This window comes from Quercus robur, chromosome 11, assembly GCF_932294415.1.
Source record: "Quercus robur chromosome 11, dhQueRobu3.1, whole genome shotgun sequence".
Lineage (NCBI taxonomy): Eukaryota > Viridiplantae > Streptophyta > Magnoliopsida > Fagales > Fagaceae > Quercus > Quercus robur.
In genome coordinates this window covers 39,034,177-39,056,359 of record NC_065544.1, presented here as the reverse complement: position 1 = coordinate 39,056,359, position 22,183 = coordinate 39,034,177, and the positions used below count along the sequence as shown (strand labels likewise).

The 22,183-nt window shown below is 43.1% G+C and overlaps 2 protein-coding genes across 2 annotated transcripts; both read right to left on the bottom strand.

Moving 5' to 3' along the window:
- Positions 1-16,476: 16,476 nt before the first annotated feature.
- LOC126705016 (uncharacterized) lies at positions 16,477-16,824 on the bottom strand. The gene has a single exon (XM_050403980.1). The coding sequence runs from the start codon at positions 16,822-16,824 to the stop codon at positions 16,477-16,479; it is 348 nt and encodes a 115-aa protein (XP_050259937.1).
- Positions 16,825-20,950: 4,126 nt separating this feature from the next.
- Positions 20,951-21,661, bottom strand: LOC126705015 (uncharacterized). Its single transcript, XM_050403979.1, has one exon. It carries the CDS (start codon positions 21,659-21,661, stop codon positions 20,951-20,953), a length of 711 nt encoding a protein of 236 aa, XP_050259936.1.
- Positions 21,662-22,183: the final 522 nt, after the last annotated feature.

Here is a 22,183-nt window from a genome sequence, read left to right as displayed (position 1 = left end):
ATGAGAAATATGAGGAAAAAATAAACTGGGAGAATACCAAGGATCCCGTAGAGGGAAGGCTGGACGCTCAACAACCTCATGAGAATCGCTCGGAGCAGAACCAGAAGAACCTTCACCCTCAGAAGGACCAGGAGTACGCTCTCTCCTCTTTCGAGAAGAAGAAGAAGCCATGGAAACACACACACTATGAAGAAGAAAAGAGATTGAAGGTGCGAAAAAGGAAGACCAGAGTAACAGAGAAGAAGAGGAAAAGAAAGAGAAACACAGAGAGCGAAATAACCCAGAGAAGCAAAGTGATAAGATGAAACGACTACAATAAAGGCGCAAATAGCAGTTGGAGAAAACAGTTTATGAAAAGACGCGCCAGTTGCCAAAGAATTTAATTTGAAGTAGGGGTTACAGCAATTATTAATGAGAAATAACGGGAAACGAGGAAAGTGGGTAGAGGAGTTTCACCTCAAATATCCAACTGCCACGTCCCGTATAAAGAGGAAGTTGCGAAAGAATAAGGGAATACAACACGCAAAAAAGAGGTGACTAGAAGCAGCAGAAAAAGAGCCGGGATCCCAAGTAAATAGGAAGGGAACCCAGTAAAAGTTGAAAAGGGGGGATACCACAAAAACCTAAGGAAACCTAAATCACTCACGCGTGGGCTTCAGGCAACCCACGAGCTCGGGGGGCTAAATGTTGAGGTCTAAAAAAATCACAGTAAAATAAGCCCAAGAAAGAATAAGCTAAGCCCAAGAAAGAGTGAGTTAAGCCCAGAAGAAAAAAGACCAAGTCCAAAGGGATTATACAAAAGGCCCTGAGGATCCCGAAGCCCAGAAAAGGAAAAGGAAAAGCAACCAAAGAAGAAAAAGAGAGAACATCACAGCAAAGTATAAGACGCAAGGATCCTCGGGCACCATCAATGAGCGCGAAGAAAAAAAAGAAGACCAGGACAGATCGATAGAAAGAAAAACAAGAAAAAAACAAAAGGACGCAAGCGACCCTTCATGGCGCAGACAGAAAAGGCGTCGGGGAACCAAAACAAGGAAGAAGAATGTTAACAAAACGATTTCAAAAGAGCAGAACAGGATTCTGCCCAAATAGGAAAGAAACGGAGAAGTAAAAGACACCAGAAGTGAGGATGCCGAGAAGGGCATACCTCAGCACATCCCAAAGAGGATGGCCAACCAGAAACTTTCGAAGGAATCAGAACCAAGAGAAGGAAAGAATGAGAGAAAACGGAAAAGGGGACTTACCGAGATGATGAGGACAGAACATACTCTGTTTGCAAAAGACCAAAACAGGGGAACCAACGGTTCCCCAAGACGCCCAGAAAACTCCACTATAAAAGGAGAGGATGGGTTGTGAAGAAGGGCAGCGAGAAAAAAGGGAAAGAAACACAAATAGAAAGAAGAGATTCTCTAGAAAAATTATCAGAAAGTTTAGGCAGAAAGAAAATACCAAGGGAAAACAAATACTGCTTCCCGATATCCTGTAAAAGCAACTATGGCACATGCTCGGATCCAACGAGAATCAAACTTCGCAAGTTTTGAAGGCTGAAATAGTCATTCAAGGCTACAATTTTTGAGCTTGATTGGACCTTGTATCACGTCCTAGTAAGCTTGCTGTGATCGAATAGATAATGCTTTAATTAAATATTGTTCCCAGGATCCCCACAGTACTTCTCTTTCTTTTTATTGTCTTGCTAATCCTGTTTTTCTTTTTTTCTGAGCTTACGTTGTTAATTTCTGGCACTCCTCGATATCCTTGTTTGTCATTTTTGTGTGTTGTCAGGAGTATTCTCTGCATTCACTTGATTCTTAAACAGCCATTTAGCTGCGGTGAGTCAAGGCCCAGTCTACCAAATCCTTTCTTTTCATTCAGGTCCGGGATCCTTGGGCCTGAGTATCCTGAAAAAAAAGCACTCTCACAAAGAGCAGCTAAATTTTCCACCCATTTTGTTTGAGCAGGTTGAATGTAATCTATGGTTGCACGATTTTCCTGGCCCAACTTCTATTGATCAGGCCTTGGCCCAAAGCGCAACCCACAATAAATATTTGTAGAGGATGGGTCAAAGAACTTAGCCTCAGTGAACCTATTCGGTCTGATACATGGACAATATTGTTTGCAGAAAAAATAAGAACACAAGAATGGATCTCTCACGTATGATTCTATTTCTTCAGTTCCTAATACAGTTTTTCTGTCCCCTTCTTTGTGGGACTCCACTACATTATATAGTTCTCCTCCTCTCATCTCAACCTTACACCTGTTGATCATCTAAGCATCTACTTGAGCACTTGTCCCATCAGCCGCCCTCATCACTCCCTTTGTGAGTTGCAGAGGCCAAGGTGGTACTGTTCAGGGGTCTTTTCCTCATTAATGCGGCCAAGAGGGTGGTTGGGGCGCAATTAATGTGGTGGTAGCTTTCCATGAGATATTTTGGATTTTATTCATTTTATATGTTGGGAGGATGAACTGAAATGGCTGGGGAGAGTTCCTCGTCAGGGCTTCGTGATGTCCGAGGAGGAGTTACTCCTCGGACAGGTTTCCTTGGCGTTATTGGGATCGAGTAATGCTTCATATGTGATTTTTTTTCGGACAAGACACTCCTCGGACGGGCCTAAATGTGGAATAGCCCATTATTTTTGGGCCGAGCTCCACAATAGCCCCTCAAAACTCCGGTTTTTATCTCCTTCCGAGGAGAAAAGCGGGGTTTTGATGTTTGTGAGAGGATGGAAATAAGGAGATCGTGTGGCGCGCGTGCGGATCGTTACTTTTGACGTGCTACAATTTACGAGGCGCGGCCATTAACTTTTGGAGGCGTTATGTTCCCTTCATCCAACGGCGCGGCGTGGATCGAACGGCCATCGTTTTTTCTCGTATTTTTAGGCAGGAGTGATCTTTTCTCTCTCCTCCCGGCTATATAAGACGTCAGAGGGGTTCAATTCCTTCTTTTTATCTGTATTTCATAAACCTCAAAGGACTCCAGAGAACTCCATCGAATCCCAAAGATATACGAACACTTGCGTCCGTTACGCTACCGTAGCCGTTTTTTGTGAAGCGTTTCGTCCAAGAGAGATTTCCAGGCGTCCCATTGAGCGTTTTGTGAAGGTACTAGTACATTTCGTTCTTCTTGCTGTTTCAATTCCCTCCTCGGACTCTACTTTTCTTCTCGGTCTTTACTTTCATTTCCCCAGTTCAGTTCAGATGGGTAGATTCGAAAAATTAGTAAAAACTCCAGCCGCTATGGAGGCCTTTAGGGCTAAATACCACATTCCCTCGGGGGTTGGGCTGCGGTACTATCCTCTTGAAGGAGTATTGACAGATAGAGGTGAGGGAGAAGTCGTTATCCCCATGATTGCTTTCATAGAGGGAGGGATGACGCTTCCCATGCGTAGGATTACAAGGGAATACCTGTTCAACCATAGGTTGACGCCGTATCAGTGTGCCCTGAATATGTTCAAGATACTAGGCTGTGTAGATGTCTTAGACGAGCGGATGAATCTAGGCCTTACTTGGCACGATGTGGCTCATCTGTACGAATGTCACCGCCTCGGGGATGATGGGTATTATCTTAAATCCCGGAACGAGGACGTTAGGTTGATCTCTTGTCTCCCAGTATCCAATAAGATCGTGAAGAATGACTTCCTCATTGCTTCTGGGGAGTGGTTCGACGGTATTCATTGTCCAACTCGGGCAGGAAACCCAGGTGCGGCGCTTTTAGGATCGGTCCTTTTTGGGAAAGGATTTAGTATTGAGGGGTTATTTTTCTTGCTTTCTTTGTAATTGGAAAATTTCATGGACTAACCCCACTTTTCTTGGTTGTTTGCAGACAAAGTTCACGACGCTCCTCGGATAAACTTTGTGAACGTGCCAGCGTTGAACTATCTTCTTAGGTCGAAGATTTACGTTTCCGAGGACGGACAGTTGCGTGCGGCCCATCTGGTTCTGGGCTATCAACCTCTGAGCAGCGCTTTCCAGGCAATCGGTCACGCTATAAGGGCTGGCAGTCCGAGGCTGGCTAGGATTGACGTGTCCAAGGACGGGTTCCTAGCTCAACACGATCTGCCACCAGTTGTGTTGCCTGGTGTCAGAAATCCCTACTTAGCAGAGCAGCTACCTCCGGTAAACGACCCTGGCGCTGCTATTTTGGTTGAAGAAGAAGCTGAATCATCTCGTCTTTCCCTTGAGGAAGAGATAGACGAGTTTTACTTCGAGGAGGAAATTCAGCAAAACCCCTTGGTGGAACTTTCTAATCCCGAAGCAGAGCAGGACCAACATTCCGCAGTTGGTGTTCCCTCAATCATTATCTGCTCGGACGATACTTCAGATGAAGAGGCAGAGCCCATGGCAGGAAAGGGAAAGTCTCTAAAGGAGCTGATGTCCTCCCGAGGGAAAGGTCAGTCATCGAAGGGTCAGTCATCGAAGGGACCAACTCCATCACAGGTCAAAACCCTTCCCCCCGTGGTCCCTCAGGGCGTCTCGGATCCTGGCCTTAAGGTTAATCCGGACCTGAGGAAGAAGAGGCCGGTTGACACTCCTGAGGAAGGTGAGGTGATTGCCCAGCCGACCAAGCAGCAAAAAACCACACGGGCGCCAAGGAGCAGAAAGGGTAACTCCTCGGAGAGCCGGGATGAGGAGAACCTTGCTGAAGTGCGCGCTACCCCTCGTGCGTGGAATCCCAAGTTTGAGCTGGATGGGGTTGCCATCCCTTTCAATGCTTCGGTTTGAGAGTATAACCGAGGCCGGGCAGGGTACGTGGCGGATGCCTTAGAGCAACCCCTACTCCTCCCTCGGGACATGGAGGCCTATAGGCGGTTCTCTCAGCCCGAGCTCTTCCTATCCCTTAAAAGGGATCTCACGATGGTAAGTAATTATTTTACTGTTTTATTAATTTACTTACCCCAGTTAGATTTTTTTTTTTTTTTAAAACAATCTTGTTTCGTTCGTAGATTACTCAGCAGGTGTTCGTGGCTGAGGAGTTTTGCCGTGACAACCGTAGTCGGGCTGAGGCTGAGACCCAGGCTCGGACGGAGATGGAGAAAACCTTGGGGTCCCTCAAGCACGATCACCTTAAACTCACGGACGAGTTCAAGGAGTCGGAGAACCGGCGCAAAAGTGCAGAGGCTAGTTTGAAGAGTGCCGAGACCCAGGCGGAGGACCAGCGCAAAGAGCTGTACTCGACACAGATTAACCTCGCCACCGAGAGGCAGGCAGTGCAGGATCTCAAGACTGCCCTGCAAAAAGTTGAGGATGAGCTGAGGCGGGTCAAAGAGGAGGCCCAGCTGATCCGAGAGGCTTCTGAGGCCGAGAAGAATGCTCCTCGCCAGCTCGGGGCCGAAGAGACGGAGGCCAGGCTATCCGAGGAGATCCCCGAGGTGTGCAGGGATTACTGCAGTATTTCATGGGCTCATGCTCTCGATGCTGCAGGAGTTCCTGCGGATTCGGCACTAAGACTGCCCGAGAGCATCTTCTATCCTCAGGAAATCCGAGAGAATCCTGATGACGCCCAAGTCGCTTCAGAGCAGGACCTGGCGGTGCCTGATGCCGTCCTTGTGCCTGATATGGCGAAGGATCACGCCGCAGACTCTACCATCGAGGTTCCTCCTCCTCAGCCCGAGCAGAAAGAAGATCCTCCTGCTAAGGCTTAGCCTTTTAGGCTTTTGATCTTTGTACTCCTTTTTTTTTTTTTTTTTTTTTTTTTGAATGAGAGTCGTCTTATTTTTCCATTCTTTTGTAAGGACCTCTCTTTCTAATGTACTCGGAATATTAATATAAAATGTTCGTTTTGCTTACTATGGATGTATGTCAGTAGCGCTCTTTTTTAAACATTTGCAACGATGTAGATACAGGTAAACGGTCAAAATAAAATGGGTTTTTGGGCTGCGCATTTGAGGGTTGCGATGGTGCTAGACCGTGCGCACGCATTAAAATGATTTCCTTTAAGTAATAATCTCCCAATCTATCATAAGTAATAATTTCCCCTAAGTCTGTGGTCCGAGGAGCCATGCAGGACTTAGGTTCTGTTTAAAACTTATGAATAGTTGCCTTAAGTATTAATTTCCCCTAAGTCTGTGGTCCGAGGAGCCATGCAGGACTTAGGTTCTGTTTAAAACTTATGAACAGTTGCCTTAAGTAATAATTTCCCCTAAGTCTGCGGTCCGAGGAGCCATGCAGGACTTAAGTTCTGTTTAAAACTTATGAACAGTTGCCTTAAGTAATAATTTCCCCTAAGTCTGTGGTCCGAGGAGCCATGCAGGACTTAGGTTCTGTTTAAAACTTATGAATAGTTGCCTTAAGTAATAATTTCCCCTAAGTCTGTGGTCCGAGGAGCCATGCAGGATTTAGGTTCTGTTTAAAACTTATGAACAGTTGCCTTAAGTAATAATTTCCCCTAAGTCTGTGGTCCGAGGAGCCATGCAAGACTTAGGTTCTGTTTAAAACTTTTGAACAGTTGCCTTAAGTAATAATTTCCCCTAAGTCTGTGGTCCGAGAAGCCATGCAGGACTTAGGTTCTGTTTAAAACTTATGAACAGTTGCCTTAAGTAATAATTTCCCCTAAGTCTATGGTCCGAGGAGCCATGCAGGACTTAGGTTCTGTTTAAAACTTATGAACAGTTGCCTTAAGTAATAATTTCCCCTAAGTCTGTGGTCCGAGGAGCCATGCAGGACTTAGGTTCTATTTAAAACTTATGAACAGTTGCCTTAAGTAATAATTTCCCCTAAGTCTGTGGTCCGAGGAGCCATGCAGGACTTAGGTTCTGTTTAAAACTTATGAATAGTTGCCTTAAGTAATAATTTCCCCTAAGTCTGTGGTCCGAGGAGTCATGCAGGACTTAGGTTCTGTTTAAAACTTATGAATAGTTGCCTTAAGTAATAATTTCCCCTAAGTCTGTGGTCCGAGGAGCCATGCAGGGCTTAGGTTCTGTTTAAAACTTATGAATAGTTGTCAGTAGATCAGCAAGCAGCGGATAGTCATGAAAGAAAACGTATGCTAAGCCATTCTTATTAATAACAATATCTTCTGAGGTTATTTACATTCCATGGTCGAGGTACAGCTTTTTCATCCAAATCTTCTAGGTAGTAGGCGCCTATTCCGGCCACGGATGTGACACGGTATGGTCCCTCCCAATTGGGCCCCAACTTGCCCCAAGAGGGGTTCTTTGCGCTGCCAAGAATCTTCCTCATCACGAGATCACCTGGACCCAGAGGCCGCAGTTTGACATTAGCATCATACCCTTGTCTCAACTTCTGGTGATAATAGGCCATATGAATCATCGCTTTTTCCCTTTTCTCTTCAGCTAGGTCCAGACTCCGTTCCAATAACTCGTCGTTATCGTTTGGGGTAAACGATCTAGACCTTAGTGTGGGAAAGTTGTTCTCGATCGGGAGCACGACCTCAGCCCTATAAGTCATCGAGAAGGGGGTCTCACCGGTCGATCGTCGTGGCGTCGTCCGATAAGTCCATAAGACGTGGGGGGGTTCTTCTACCCATCTCCCCTTTGCCTCGTCCAGTCTCTTCTTCAGTCCGTTCACTATGACCTTGTTCACGGCCTCGACTTGCCCATTTCCTTGAGGGTAGGCGGGGGTGGAATATCGGTTAATGATTCCAAACTCGCGGCAATACTCCTTAAAGTTCCGACTGTCGAACTGCAGACCATTGTCGGAAATGAGTGTACACGGAGTCCCGAAGCGGGTGATGATGTTCTTCCAGATGAATTTTTGGGCGTCCACGTCCCTAATGTTGGCCAAGGGTTCAGCTTCCACCCATTTAGTGAAGTAATCAGTTCCGACGATTATGTATCGCTTGTTCCCCGCAGCTTTGGGGAAAGGTCCGACTATATCAAGGCCCCATTGTGCGAACGGCCATGGGCTAGAGAGGGGGTTGAGGACCCGTCCAGGTTGGTGGATATTCGGGGCGAATCTTTGGCACTGGTTGCACTTCTTAGCGTATTCTTGGGCCTCTCTTTGCATGTTCGGCCACCAGTACCCTTGGGTGAGTGCCCTGTGCGCCAGCGACCTTTCTCCGGTGTGGCTTCCGCAAATCCCCTCGTGTAACTCCTCAAGTAAGGATTCGGACTCTTCTGGATGTATGCAGAGTAGGTACGGTCCAGAGTAAGAGCGTCGATATAGTTTGTGGTCCTCCGATAGCCAGAACCGAGGAGCATTCTTGCGTATCTTCTCGGCTTCCAGTTTTTCCTCCGATAAGATGTCGTTTTGGAGGAAGCTCTTTATGGGGTCCATCCAGCTGGGACTTTATCTGATCTGATGGACTTGAGCTGGGTTTCTGTGGATGGGACTTGCCTGTGATAGATCTTCAACAAGGATCATTCGCGGCAGATTATGCGCCGAGGACGTGGCGAGAGTGGCTAGCGAGTCTGCATGGGTGTTTACGCTCCTGGAAATGTGCTTCAGGCTGAAGGATTCAAAACTCGTCTGTAGCCGTTTGACTTGTCCCAGATACTCTTGCATCCTAGTATCTCAAGCTTCAAGCTCGCCCATCACTTGTTCGACCACCAATCTGGAGTCCGAGAATGCTTCTATTATTCTTCCACCCAATATTTGAACCATTGCCATCCCTTGAAGTAAGGCTTCGTATTCGGCTTCATTGTTCGTAGCCGAGAATCCGAGTCTTAACGATTTTTCAATGGCAGCGCCGTCCGGCGATATTAAAACTATCCCAACTCCTGATCCTCTCTGGTTGGCCGCGCCATCCACGTAGACCTTCCAATGCATGGTCCCCCCTGCTGAAATTGCGCCAATCGATTTTCCACCCAGGTCTTTCTTTTCGGTCATTGTTTCTATAGAGGGTTCAGCAAACTCCGCTACCAAGTCTGCGAGGACCTGTCCTTTGACAGAGGGTCTGGGCATATATTTAATATCAAAGGCCCCTAAAAGAGCACTCCACATGGCGATCCTTCCTGTGTAGTCAGCGCTTCGAAGCACGGCTCGAAGGGGAAGCTGAGTTAGAACGATGACCGTATGCTCCTGAAAGTAATGAGGAAGCTTCCGGGTTGCATGCACTATCGCCAGAATTGCCTTTTCTAAAGGTAGGTATCGCACCTCGGCCTCATGTAGTGATTTGCTCACATAGTACACCGGTCGCTGCACCCCATTATCATCCCGTATTAGTACCAGGCTTACAGCGTGGGGAGCTACGGCGATGTAGGCAAACAGCACCTCATCTGCTTCAGGACTGGACATGATGGGTGGTCGGGACAAGTAGTCCTTAAGCTGCTGGAAAGCCTGAACGCAATCCTCCGACCATTCGAACTCTTTCCACTTGTTTATCAGGAGGTAAAAAGGCCAACATCGATCCGCCGATCGCGATATGAACCGGTTTAATGCCGCAATCATGCCAGTGAGCTTCTGCACCTCCTTCGGATTCCGAGGAGTCTGTAGGCTGTTAATGGCTTTGATTTGGTCAGGACTTACTTCTATTCCCCTGTGGGTGACCATGTACCCTAGGAATTTCCCAGACCCGACCCCGAATGAACATTTGGAGGCATTCAGCCGTAACCGGTGCTCCCTTAAGATAGCGAAGATTATTCCGAGGTCTTTCACGTGCTCGGACACCCTTTTACTCTTCACAACCATATCGTCTATATAAACCTCAATGATCTTGCCCAGTTGTGGCTCGAACATCCGAGTCATCATCCTTTGGTAGGTTGAGCCCGCGTTCTTTAGCCCGAACGGCATCACCTTATAATGATAATTTCCGATGGGCGTCATGAAAGCCGTTTTCTCTTGGTCCTCTAGCGCGAGGGGTATCTGATGATAGCCCTGGAAGGCGTCCAGGAAGCTCATTCGAGGGTGCCCCACGGTTGCATCCACCAATCGATCGATTCGGGGTAGGGGGAATGGGTCCTTGGGGCACGCCTTGTTCAGGTTCGTGAAGTCCACGCAGACCCTCCACTTCCCTGTCTTCTTCCTTACCACCACCGTGTTCGCCAACCATTCGGGATAAAAGACCTCTTTGATAGCCCCTGCTCTTTTCAATTTTGCCACTTCGTCCCTTACGGCACTAGCGTGTTCCTTTGAAGGGCGTCGGGGTGGCTGCTTCTTCGGAGTGGAAGAGGGGTTTACGTTCAAGTGGTGACAAATGAGGCTAGGATCAACTCCCGGGGCGTTGTAGGCGTCCCATGCGAATACGTCGACATTTTCTCTGAGAAATCCAACTAGTTCCTCCTTTTCTTGAGAGGGCAATTCGGAGCCGACCTAGGGCGTTGTAGGCGTCCCATGCGAATACGTCGACATTTTCTCTGAGAAATCCAACTAGTTCCTCCTTTTCTTGAGAGGGCAATTCGGAGCCGACCTGAAAGAACTTCTCCGGGTCATCGTTGACAGCAATCTTATCTAAACTTTCACACCTTATCTCCTCGGCCATCCCATCGTCTTGCCTTGCCGAGGAGGCTGGTTGCTATAAGCTCTCTGGGACCGAGGACTCGACTAAGGGCCGATGTAAAATGGCGGCCACCATACACTTCCTGGCCACGGCCTGATCTCCTCGGATCTCTTCTACTTGTCCTCTGGATGGGTATTTTACTTTTTGGTGAAGTGTGGAGGTCACGGCCTCTAGGGCGTGGATCCATGGCCTTGCTACTATCGCGGTGTAGGGTGAATAAGCGTCGACCACGATAAAATTCACCTCCACCACTTCCGCCCCAGTTTGTACGGGTAGTCGGATTTGCCCATTTGGCGTAACAATCCTTCCCTTGAAGCTGAGAAGGGGGGAGTCATAAGCTGTCAAATCTTCTGGCTTCAAGTTCAGCCCCTTGTATAGGTCAGGGTACATTATCTCCACCGCACTTCCCGAGTCTACTAACACCCTTTTCACATCGAAGCCCCCAATCCGCAATGTGACCACCAAGGCATCATCGTGAGGTTGAACAGTTCCTCTCTTATCCTCATCCGAGAATCCCAGTATCAAGGAGCTTCCCTTTTTTGGCCTTTTGGGCTCCCTTTGCCTGCCCTCGGAGGGGAGCCGATCTACAGCTAATACCCTGGGGATGGGTGGCCCGGTTCTTCCTGGTGCAGCGAGGATGACATGTATCGTCCCGGTGGGGGGTCTTAAAGACACGTCCCTTCGAGACTCTTGTGCTGCTTGGCCGGGATGGCCGCTCGATGGGTGCAGCAGGTGACGTAACTTTCCTTCTCGGACCAATTGATCTAGGTGATTCCACAGATTCCTACAGTCCTCAGTAGTATGCCCATGGTCCCGATGATAGTGGCAGTACAGGTTCTGGTTACGTTTGGAAGGGTCTCCAGCCATCTTTCCCGGCCACCTGAAATAGGGTTCATCCCTTACTTTCTCCAGTACCTGTTGTACTGGCTCTCTGAATACGGCATTCACTGTTTGCGGGTTGCTCTGCCCAGCCTGTCGCGGAAAATCTCTCCTCGGCTGACCAGGATTGTGACGTTCCGAACTGAACTCATTTGCTTTGGGGGGGATAATCTTCTCCTTTCCCCTCCCTTGCAGCTGATCTTCCTCTACTCTTTTATACTTGTCAATCCTATCCATTAGCTGTTGGATGTCAGTAACTGGTTTCCCGGTTAGGGATTTCCTTAAGCCATGCTCGGTGAGGAAACCGCTTTTGAACGTGCTGATATTATCATGGTTGTCATCTAAATCGTTATACACCTCCCAATACCTATCCGAGTACGCTTTCAGGGTTTCTCCTTCGTGCATGGATAAGGATAGTAGCGAACTGAGAGGTCGAGGGACTCTAGTGTTTGTAATAAAACGGGAGCAAAAAGCTTGAGTGAGTTGCTTGTAGGAGCCTACGGAGTTTGTCTTCAGGCTGTTGAACCACCTCATTGCCATCGATCCCAAGCTGGATGGGAAGATTTTGCACATTAGGGCTTCGTTTTGCGAATAAATCGCCATTTTTTGGTTAAACTGACTCACGTGCTCTACCGGGTCTGCTCTGCCATTATAGATGGCGAACACCGGTTGGTTGAAGCGTCTTGGCAGCTTAGCCCCTTCGATTCTATTCGTGAAGGGTGACCTCGAGACCTGATCCAGCGCCTTCTTCATGGCGTCGTTCCCCGAACCTTTGCTGGATGGGCTCTCATACTTCCGTACAGGGCGTGGTTCCTTTTCGTAAGAAAAGGTTTCACTTGGGGGGGTCCTTGACCTTTGTCTGTAACTCACGTCCTCCGCATTAGAAGACTCACCTGAGTCAGAGGGAGATCGTCTTCGCTGCACACGTCGTAACTTCCTTTTTAGGTCATCTATCTCTCACTGCATGGCCTGGTGACTATTTCGCCTCTGAGACACGTGACTTCCTATCCGAGTGTGACTCTGGCTCGTTCGGATAGTATGCACACTTCCTTCACGATTTCCCCTGCCGCCTGGGTCGGTTGGGTTATTTTGCCTCTGGGACTCGGCGGGTTGTGTTCGTTGGGAGTTAGCTTGGTGAGGATCCTCCTGGTGCGGACCTAGTTCTGCCATGCTCGACCGTTGCACTAGCTGATGCCTTAGTTCTTCCCACAGACGGCGCCAATTCTGGTTGCACGATTTTCCTGACCCAACTTCTATTGATCAGGCCTTGGCCCAAAGCGCAACCCACAATAAATATTTGTAGAGGATGGGTCAAAGAACTTAGCCTCAGTGAACCTATTCGGTCTGATACATGGACAGTATTGTTTGCAGAAAAAATAAGAACACAAGAATGGATCTCTCACGTATGATTCTATTTCTTCAGTTCCTAATACAATTTTTCCGTCTCCTTCTTTGTGGGACTCCACTACATTATATAGTTCTCCTCCTCTCATCTCAACCTTACACCTGTTGATCATCTAAGCATCTACTTGAGCACCTGTCCCATCAGCCGCCCTCATCACTCCTTTTGTGAGTTGCAGAGGCCAAGGTGGTACTGTTCAGGGGTCTTTTCCTCATTAATGCGGCCAAGAGGGTGGTTGGGGCGCAATTAATGTGGTGGTAGCTTTCCATGAGATATTTTGGATTTTATTCATTTTATATGTTGGGAGGATGAACTGAAATGGCTGGGGAGAGTTCCTCGTCAGGGCTTCGTGATGTCCGAGGAGGAGTTACTCCTCGGACAGGTTTCCTTGGCATTATTGGGATCGAGTAATGCTTCATATGTGATTTTTCTTCGGACAAGACGCTCCTCGAACGGGCCTGAATGTGGAATAGCCCATTATTTTTGGGCCGGGCCCCACATAATCCATTAATAAAAGTATTTAAAATTTGAAAGCATAACTAGCTAATGGAAAATACTTTTGCTACATTTGAGATATATATATAAATTATTATAGAAAACTTATAGTTTTTGATTTTATGGTATTTTTAGGGATTTAACTTATATTCATGATATATGAAGATGCAATACAAAATCCTATAATACAGCCGCCTTTATGATTTTTAGTTTCAAAAAATTCTGCCTTATGGTTTTCCAAGGCAACATGTTGATTTAGGAAATGGTATGTTTTACTATATCCTAGTAAACTACTCCATACACCATAATTATCTACCAAAATCCCATCTGGGGCGGGTTTCTCTACATACACACACAAAATGTTGAGGAACATCAGATATAGCTATTATTTATGAAAATTTCAATACAGCAATAATAGAAAGAATGAGTCAAATTCTATCTCTATCTACAACTTTCAGAGCCTTAATTGTGAAAGATAATATATTGACTTTAAAGACCATATATATTAACTAGCTTTTGTACAAGTCCTCTTGACAAAATATTTTGTGAATGAAATGAAACCCCCTGCTCAATTTTCTTGGTTAAGTTTCCCAATCAATATCCATACCTCAAATTCCTTGCATTTTAGGAGATTCTTTGGTTGTCGTAATTGGTCATGGATACTATGAATGGACAGAAATTTGTTAAGTGTAGGAGACAGAAAATTGAGTCATGGGTAATTAAAATTGGTAGCCAATTTTCAAATTCTTAATTGCAGATAATTACACGAGAAGCAGAGCTTTCAACGGAAAAGGGGACCTCATATTTAGTGAGAGAGGACCTAATCAAAACAATGTTGTATTAATTTGCAGAATAGTTTTAGTTGCAATGGTACAAAATCATAGAAACTCAGACACAATGTGGAACTTGTTAGGAGGTTAAGGTGCTTCAATGTTTGTGAGAGATAGAAGTTCCTTAATTTTTAATTACCACTATTTATAACTGAATTTTAGTAAGAAGTTGTAGGACGTATAGAGATTTCTGTCTAAGATGATTATAAAAAAAACAGGTCACATGAACCAATAATAATCAATGGCAAATAACCCCAGGAAAAAAAAAAAAAAAAAAAAAAAAAAAAAATCTCTTTGGCCAATCCACTTTCAACTTTGTACTGAAAATTCCAATGCGGCCTATTAATAAGTTGGCACGAGCATATTCCCACTAATCTACATATAAATTAATATATTTTCATAACTATAATATTTTTTTTATATAAATGTTGAGGAACATCATATACAGCTATTATTTACGAAAATTTCAATCCGGCAATAATAGAAAGAATGAGTCAAATTCGATCTCTATCTACAACTTTCAGAGCCTTAATCTTGAAAGATAATATATTGACTTTAAAGACCATATATATTAACTAGTTTTTGTACGTAGATGTCCTCTTGTCAATTTTTTTTTGTGAATGTAATGAAACCCCTGGTCAATTTTCTTGGTTAAGTTTCCCTATCAATATTCATACCTCCAATGACAAGCTCCCTGCATTTTAGGAGATTCTTTCATTGTCATAATTGAGTCATGGGTGCTATGAATGGACAGAAATTTGTTAAGTGTAGGAGATGGAAAATTGAGTCCTGGGTAATTAAAATTGGTAGCCAATTTTCAAATTCTTGATTGCAGAACTTTCAACGAAAAAGGGGGACCTCATATTTAATGAGAGGACCTAATCAAACAATGTTGTATTAATTAGCAGAATAGTTTTAGTTGCAATGGTACAAAATCATAGAAACTCAGACACAAATTGGAACTTATTAGGAGGTTAAGGTGCTTCAATGTTTGTGAGAGATAGAAATTCCTTTCTAATTACCACTATTTATAGGACCTATAGTAATTTCTGTCTTAAGATTTTTTTTTTTTTTTTTTTTTTAGAGAGAGTTCCAACTTATGGCGTCTGCTCTTGATAATAGCTCTTTATCATCAGACCAAGACACCAATCAGTTTTTGGCGTAGGTGGGGATTGAACCCCAGATCTCTTATACAACCATCAGAGACTTTACCAGTTGAGCTAACTGAAACCCACTTTGTCTTAAGATGATTATCAAAAAAACAAGTCACATTAACCAATAATAATCAATGGCAAATTAAAAAAAAAAAAAAAAAAAAAAAAAAAAAAAAAAAAAAACCTTATTCTCTTTGGCCAATCCACTTTCAACTTTGTACTAAAAATTCCAAGCAACCTATTAATAAGTCGGCACGAGCATTTTTCCACTAATCTACATATAAATTAATATATTTTCATAAATAATAAGTTGAAGAATAAATTTCAATTTGCACATTCACATAATTTTGATTTTAGTCATTAGAATTTGGATACATAATTAATAATTATTATTTGGATTTAATCCCACATTGGAAAATGAGTGCGAGTTATAGAGGTTTAAACTTGTGCTGTGTATCCAAGAGTTAAGTCCTTTTGGATATACATCACCGTTAATTTCTTTAAACCTTCTCCCCTTGTGTGTGTGTGTGTGTGTTCGTTAAAATTCTTAGTATTCTCCAAAATTTATATATATATATATATATATATATATATATATTATGATGATTGTGATGAGATGTATGTTAACTGCATGTGTCATTTAAATTTTTTTTTTTTTTTTTATAAGTTTTATGTAATGGAACATCTAATGTATTTTGTATTCAACAACCAAATATGTATATTGGTTGTTATAAATTATATAATTATAATATTTTTTTTATATAAATGGAGAAAATTTTATTAAAAGGATTTTTTAAAATATGCCATAATTAGTTAACTAATTTGAACATATCCAAGAATATTAAAAAAATATATATACGCCATCATTCCATGGAATAAATGTAACATATTAAATTAAGTTTAAATATATTATATATGTTTATAATTTTAGCATTTTCTTTCTTTTCAAATATATGTACAATGCCTATATTATTAAAACTAGAATTTTAAGGTAATCTTTTGAATATTTATCATTTTTATTGCTTTGGCTAAAATGCAAAACTCAATTTTTATATTTCTCCAGAATTATTTTGAATCCATCAAAATACATCTTCCATGATTCTACTTCAATCCCCATGATATCTTCATTCGGAAATTCTCACTGGATCTCTTCAGCTTTTTTTGGTGAACAATAGGCTAAGTGATTGGTAATTGCTTTCCCCTTCACAGATTTCTGAGTCACATACTTAATATCAAATTATGAAAAAAGCAAAACCCATTTAGCAGTCTTCCCATCTTGCACAGGTTTTTCCATTAAGTACTTCAAAGGATCCATTCTTGCAATCAACAAAACCTTGTAAGCAAGCATATAATGTCTGATTTTACGGGTTGCCATACAAATGCTACATGTGTCTTTTCTAATGGTGAATACTTCTCTTCGTAAGGCAACATCTTCTTGCTGATGTAGTAAATTGCATTCTCCTTTCTAGTGTCCTCTAGGTATTGAGCAAGTAAAGCCCCCATTGCTGTATCTGTGGTAGTAAGATACAACAACAATGGCTTTTCAAGAACTGGTGGGACTGGTCGTTTCTTCAAATAATTCTTGATCTTCTTAAAAGCTTCTTGGCATTGTTCATTCCACACTGTTGAGACATCTTTCTTGAACAGTCGAAAGATTGGTTCACATGTCATAGTGAGTTAGGCTATGAACCTATTGATGTACTGTATCCTCCCCAGAAATCCTCGGATCTCCTTTTCAGTTCTTGGAGGCTTCATCTCTATAATTTCCTTGATTTTGTCAGGATCAACTTCTATTCCCCTCTAGCTTACCATAAACGCTAACAGTTTTTCGGATGTTAAACCAAAAGTGCACTTCTTTGGATTCAACCTTAACTTGTAGAATTGGATTCTTTTAGAGACTGGTATGTTCCCTTCATGGTCTTTGGACTTCACTATCATATCATCGACATAAACTTCTACTTCCTTGTGGATCAAATCATATAGCAAAGTAGTGGTTGCATGTTGCTAAGTTGCACCATCATTTTTAAGGCCAAATGGCATGACCTTGTAGCAGTATGTCCCTCATGGTGTGATAAAGGAAGTCTTCTCCATATCTTCTAGAGCCATCTTAATCTAATTGTATCCTGAAAATCCATCCATAAACGATAGCAAAGCATGACCTGCTGTGTTGTCGACCAGAACGTCAATGTGAGGCAATGGAAAGTCATCTCTTGGATTGGCCTTATTCAGATCTCGAAAATCTGCACACATTTTGACCTTCATTTCCTTCTTTGATACTGGAACCACATTAGCTAACCATTTTGGATAGTTGACCACTTTCAGGAATCCAGCATTGTACTATTTCTCTACTTCTTCCTTGATCTTGAGAGTCCACTCTAGCTTCATTCTTCTCAACTTCTGCTTGATTGGCTTCATGGTGGATCTGTTGGAATGCAGTGTTGTACTATATCTGTATCAATCCTAGGTATGTCTTCATATGACTAGGCAAAGACCTCTTTGAACTCTGTCAGTAGTGCCACTAATGCATCTTTCTCTGAGGTGGTTAGGGTATTGCCCACTTGTATCATTTTGGGATCATCATCAGTTCCCAAGTTAATGGGTTGGGTTTCTTCTTTTTATAGGTTCTAGGTATTTATGTTTTAATTCCTTATTATTAAGATTTTCTTTACCAATTTTAGAAATAAAAACATTCAAAGCCAACAAATAAGTAGAATCATAAATCATATTAAAAAGGAAAGAGTTTTTAACAGACTCTACAGACTCAACTTGAAAATTATCACAAATAGATTTAACAAGAATAGAAACACTAGCAGAATTAGACTCAATAGGAATGGAAACAATGTTCTTGGCAGGAGTGACTGGCTTGGCGGTCTTGATCTTCTTGGCAAAATGACTGACTTAACGGTCTTGATCTTTCTCACAGAGTCCTCCATAGGGTAGGCGGCTCCCTCCCATGCCCAGTTCTTTAACTTGATCATGGCTTCCACAAAGGTAGGTAGCTTCTAGTAAGCTCTTTCTTTCCTCAGCATGAGTACTATGGGATCTATATCCATATAATCCATAGCTTCTTCTTCAACCTCCATGTCTGTAGGATTGTTGGTCACAAAAGCATCCAGGAACTCTATGCTATCCATCCATTCATCAAATAGGTCGTGCTTGCCTCTGTTACTCACATCAGTGGATTGAGGAAGATGCTCTAACTCGCCTCCTTCCATTCTCTCCTCATTATGTTCAGCATTCTCAAGTGTCATGATTCTGAGACTATGGACCATCAGCTTTTGGTCTAAAGCAGCCAACTTGGCATCTATGTCATCCTCCTCTTCAGTATGTAGGGTTGGTGAACTTGGTTCTGAATCATAATACGACCCCAATTCTGGAATCTTTCTTCCATGCTTGTCATACCTTTGGCCAGACTTTGAACTAACATTAGTGATGTCACTCCAATCTGAAAGGTGCTCATAGGGATATTCATCATGGTACATTTGATTGGCTTGTGCATTCTCCTCCCTTGCATTCTCCAACAAATTTATCAATCTGTATTAATCACTATCAGTATCGCTCCACTTGTTAGTTTTTGTATTGTCTTCAATGTCTTCATTATAATAGTCCACATCACTATCATATTCCTTATAGAATAGGTCTACATCTTCATCTTTTCTATCACTAGGGGGTTCACCCCAATCACCTCCATTGTACGGGCCATCATAACTTCTACTGTTGTCGTCACTATTGGTGCTACTATCATCATCATCATGTCCATTATTACTACTGTTGTTGTCACTACTACTATCACTCTTGTCTTCACTTCCATCTTCATCATCACTAGGAGTTGTTCCCTCTTTCTCATCTTCATCATTGGCCCTTAGTTCATACAGGCTCTTCAATGTATGCTGGCAGGCCTCCCAATATTCCTCTTCTTCTATGTTGTAAATATGATTTCCAAGGAGTGTAGTCATGGCATCAAGATCCATGTGATCAGCCTAATCAGTAGGAAACTAGGTTGTATCTTCCTTCTTCAATTCTGGAACATTATTGTTGCAATCAAGTAGTATCTCCAAACCGGGCACCATTGTCTTTGTTATGGGATCAAATCTCGGTTCAAGGAATCCCCAATAACGTTGACTTTCTCCAGCTTTTACAAACTTCCCATTCAATGTAGGAGTGTAGGGTTTCAGAGGTTCTGGAGGACAAGGAAGTCCTTTTGCTTTGGCTTTGACTCGAACCATCTTTCTTACTTCCATCTCTAACAAATCATCATCAGTGTGCTTGTAGCCTAGCCCAAAAGGGGGTGTGGCGGTAGGAATCATCGAGCCCTGAACAGTTGGCTTCTTCACAGTTCTCCCCAAATTCATCCCCAAAAGGTAGTTCATTCTCCTCATCATTGCTACCACATTGTTGTTACCGTAAGGAGCAAATTCCATTGGAATCTTCTTATCTTCTTCTTCTCTCTTTTCAAAGCCAGGCCTTTCAATCTCAAAGCCATCCAAGGTCAACGGCACTTTCTCAGAATCAATACTGTAAATAGGCTTAGGCACAGTTAAAATGTCTCCATATATGGTCACAATAGCCCCTTCATGTGGAAATCGAACCTTTTAATATAGAGAAGAAGGTACGACTTCTGTGTCATGGATCCATGGTCACCCAAGGAGCATATTGAAGCATAAAGCTATATTAAGGACTTGAAAATCCACCTTCTTGACCATCAGTCTGATGGTAAGCTCTAATGTTATGGTTCCCAAAACTTCTCTTCTATTGTTGTCGTATGCCCTTACATGTTGATCAATAGGCACAAAGTCTTCAATGCTTAGACCTAAGCAACTAGCAGTCTTCAAAGGACAGACATTTAAAGCACTTCCATCATCTATCAAAACCATTAGTATCCTTTTCCCCATGGAATCTACAGTGATATGCAATGGGTTGTTGTGGTGCTTGCCCTTCTTGGTCAGATCCTTGTCAGATTAGGAAATGGTGAGTTCCTTATTTATGGACCCAAGCATAGCATTTAGAACCTAGGAGGTTGTGGTTGTAGGGACTTGAATTTGGTTGAGAAGGTCTACTAGATTTTGTCAGTGTTTGTATGAGGCCATGAGTAAACCCCATAAGGATATGTTGGCTTATGTCTTCTGTAATTGCTTGAGGACTTCATCTTCTTTGGAAAGTGTTTGTTAGGTAGATCTGTTCAAGGCTTCCACTAGGTTGTCAGTCTCTAAATGCGGGGGTTTGAAGTGTCTCCCCCCTTGTGATGTGGGCAATTTTGGTTGGATAATGGGGATTGGTGTCTTAGGGTTTGAAGTGTCTTCCCCCATTTGTAGGTGTTTGGCTATCCTCTTGGGGTTTGAAGTCTCTCCCCCATTTGTGAGTATTGAATTGGATTCTTGGGGTTTGAAGTGTCTCCCCCCGTTTATGGGTATTGAGTTGGATTGAGGTTCAAAGTATCTCCCCCCCATTTGTGGATGTTTGGTTATTCTTAGGTTTTGGTATTTCATTCCATATGTCATATCCTGTGGTCGTAGTAGATGTCCTATCCATTAATTCTTCCCATGTCATCATGAAGCATTCGAGTAGGTCATAGATCAAGTCAAATGGGTCTTCCTTATTTTCTTCTTCAATCATCAAACAATTAATCTTTGGTCCTTTCCTAGAATTGTGATTGGGTAAGGGATTGTTAGTGATGCTAGGCCTTGTAAACGCTGCAATCACCTTGTTGTCTATCAGTAACCCTTTTGCTTTTTAGCTTGTCATATACTTGGCTCATGGGCATGTACAACTCATGAAATTCTCTTTTAGGCCTAGGCCCTTATGGTACTTGCACAGGTGCAATGGGTGCAATCAATTGATAAGGATCATTTTTATGGATGTTGGAAATTTCTGCAGCCTTAGAATTAGATCCTACATTCTTTCTAAACCTTGGAAAGTCATTAGTCTTTATAGTACCATTGTTTATAGCATCCTCAATTTGGGTCCCAGCAGCAATTAAAGCTTTAAAATTGGGTAAATATTGTGCAAACAAATACTTGTGGTATATAGGTAATAAATTCTTTACAACCATGGCTAACTGTTCTTCCTCACTTGGCCTACTCATCATCTGTGCTACCTTGGCTCTCCACTTAGTAATGAAAGTAGAGAAAGATTCTTTCGGCTCTTGCTTGGTAGTTTCAAGGTCTCTTCTTGTGATATTCACTTTCATATTGTACTTGTATTGCTTATGAAACTCTCGGCAGATGTCCTCCCAACTTTTTGCTCTTGCATCATCTAAGTTGAGGAACCACCTAAGAGCGGCTCCGGTCAGTGCGTTTTGGAACATCTGAGTAAGTACTTCCTTGGTCACGCCTAAGGGCTGCATAGCCCTTATATACATCTTCAGATGGGACTTTGGGCAGTCGGTCCCATCAAACTTGTCTAGGGTTGGCATCTTGAACTTAGGTGGCAACCTTGCATTAGGGAGTAGGGAGAGAGAATCATAGTCCATAAGTTCCTCCATCTTACGAGCTCTTCTAATCATCTCCATTTTATTCATCCTCTCGTTGATCTTCTTCTCATTCTCTACGGTTGGTGGATCATGATTAGTCTTGTCCTCCACTTAATTATTCTTTGAATTCTAAAATTGTTGCATCATACGGTTCATGTCTTCCCTTACCTGAATCTGACTAGCTACCATGGTGTTGAGTAGCTCTTGGGTGTTCATGGATTCCTTTGTGTTTGGGTGTTCTCCCTCTTCCACCATACTGCTAGGAGCTTTAAACTTCTTGTGGCTTGAATTGTCTTGGAGGTCAAAGATGGGGTTGTGATGTTGCAACGGTGGAGTCTCTTCTATGCTTGAAGGCTTCAGTATTGTGATGGGAGTGATAGGCTAGGAACTGGAGCTACTGGCTTGAGTGTCAGGCTTAGGTTCTTTTTGCAGCGTTCCTTCAAATCTTGACCAGATTCTCCCTTAATGACAGGCTTGGTTGGGTTAATCAAAACTAAGACCCCATCCACATCCATCAATCAACCAAAACAAACACACATAACATGCAATGCAATTTTAACC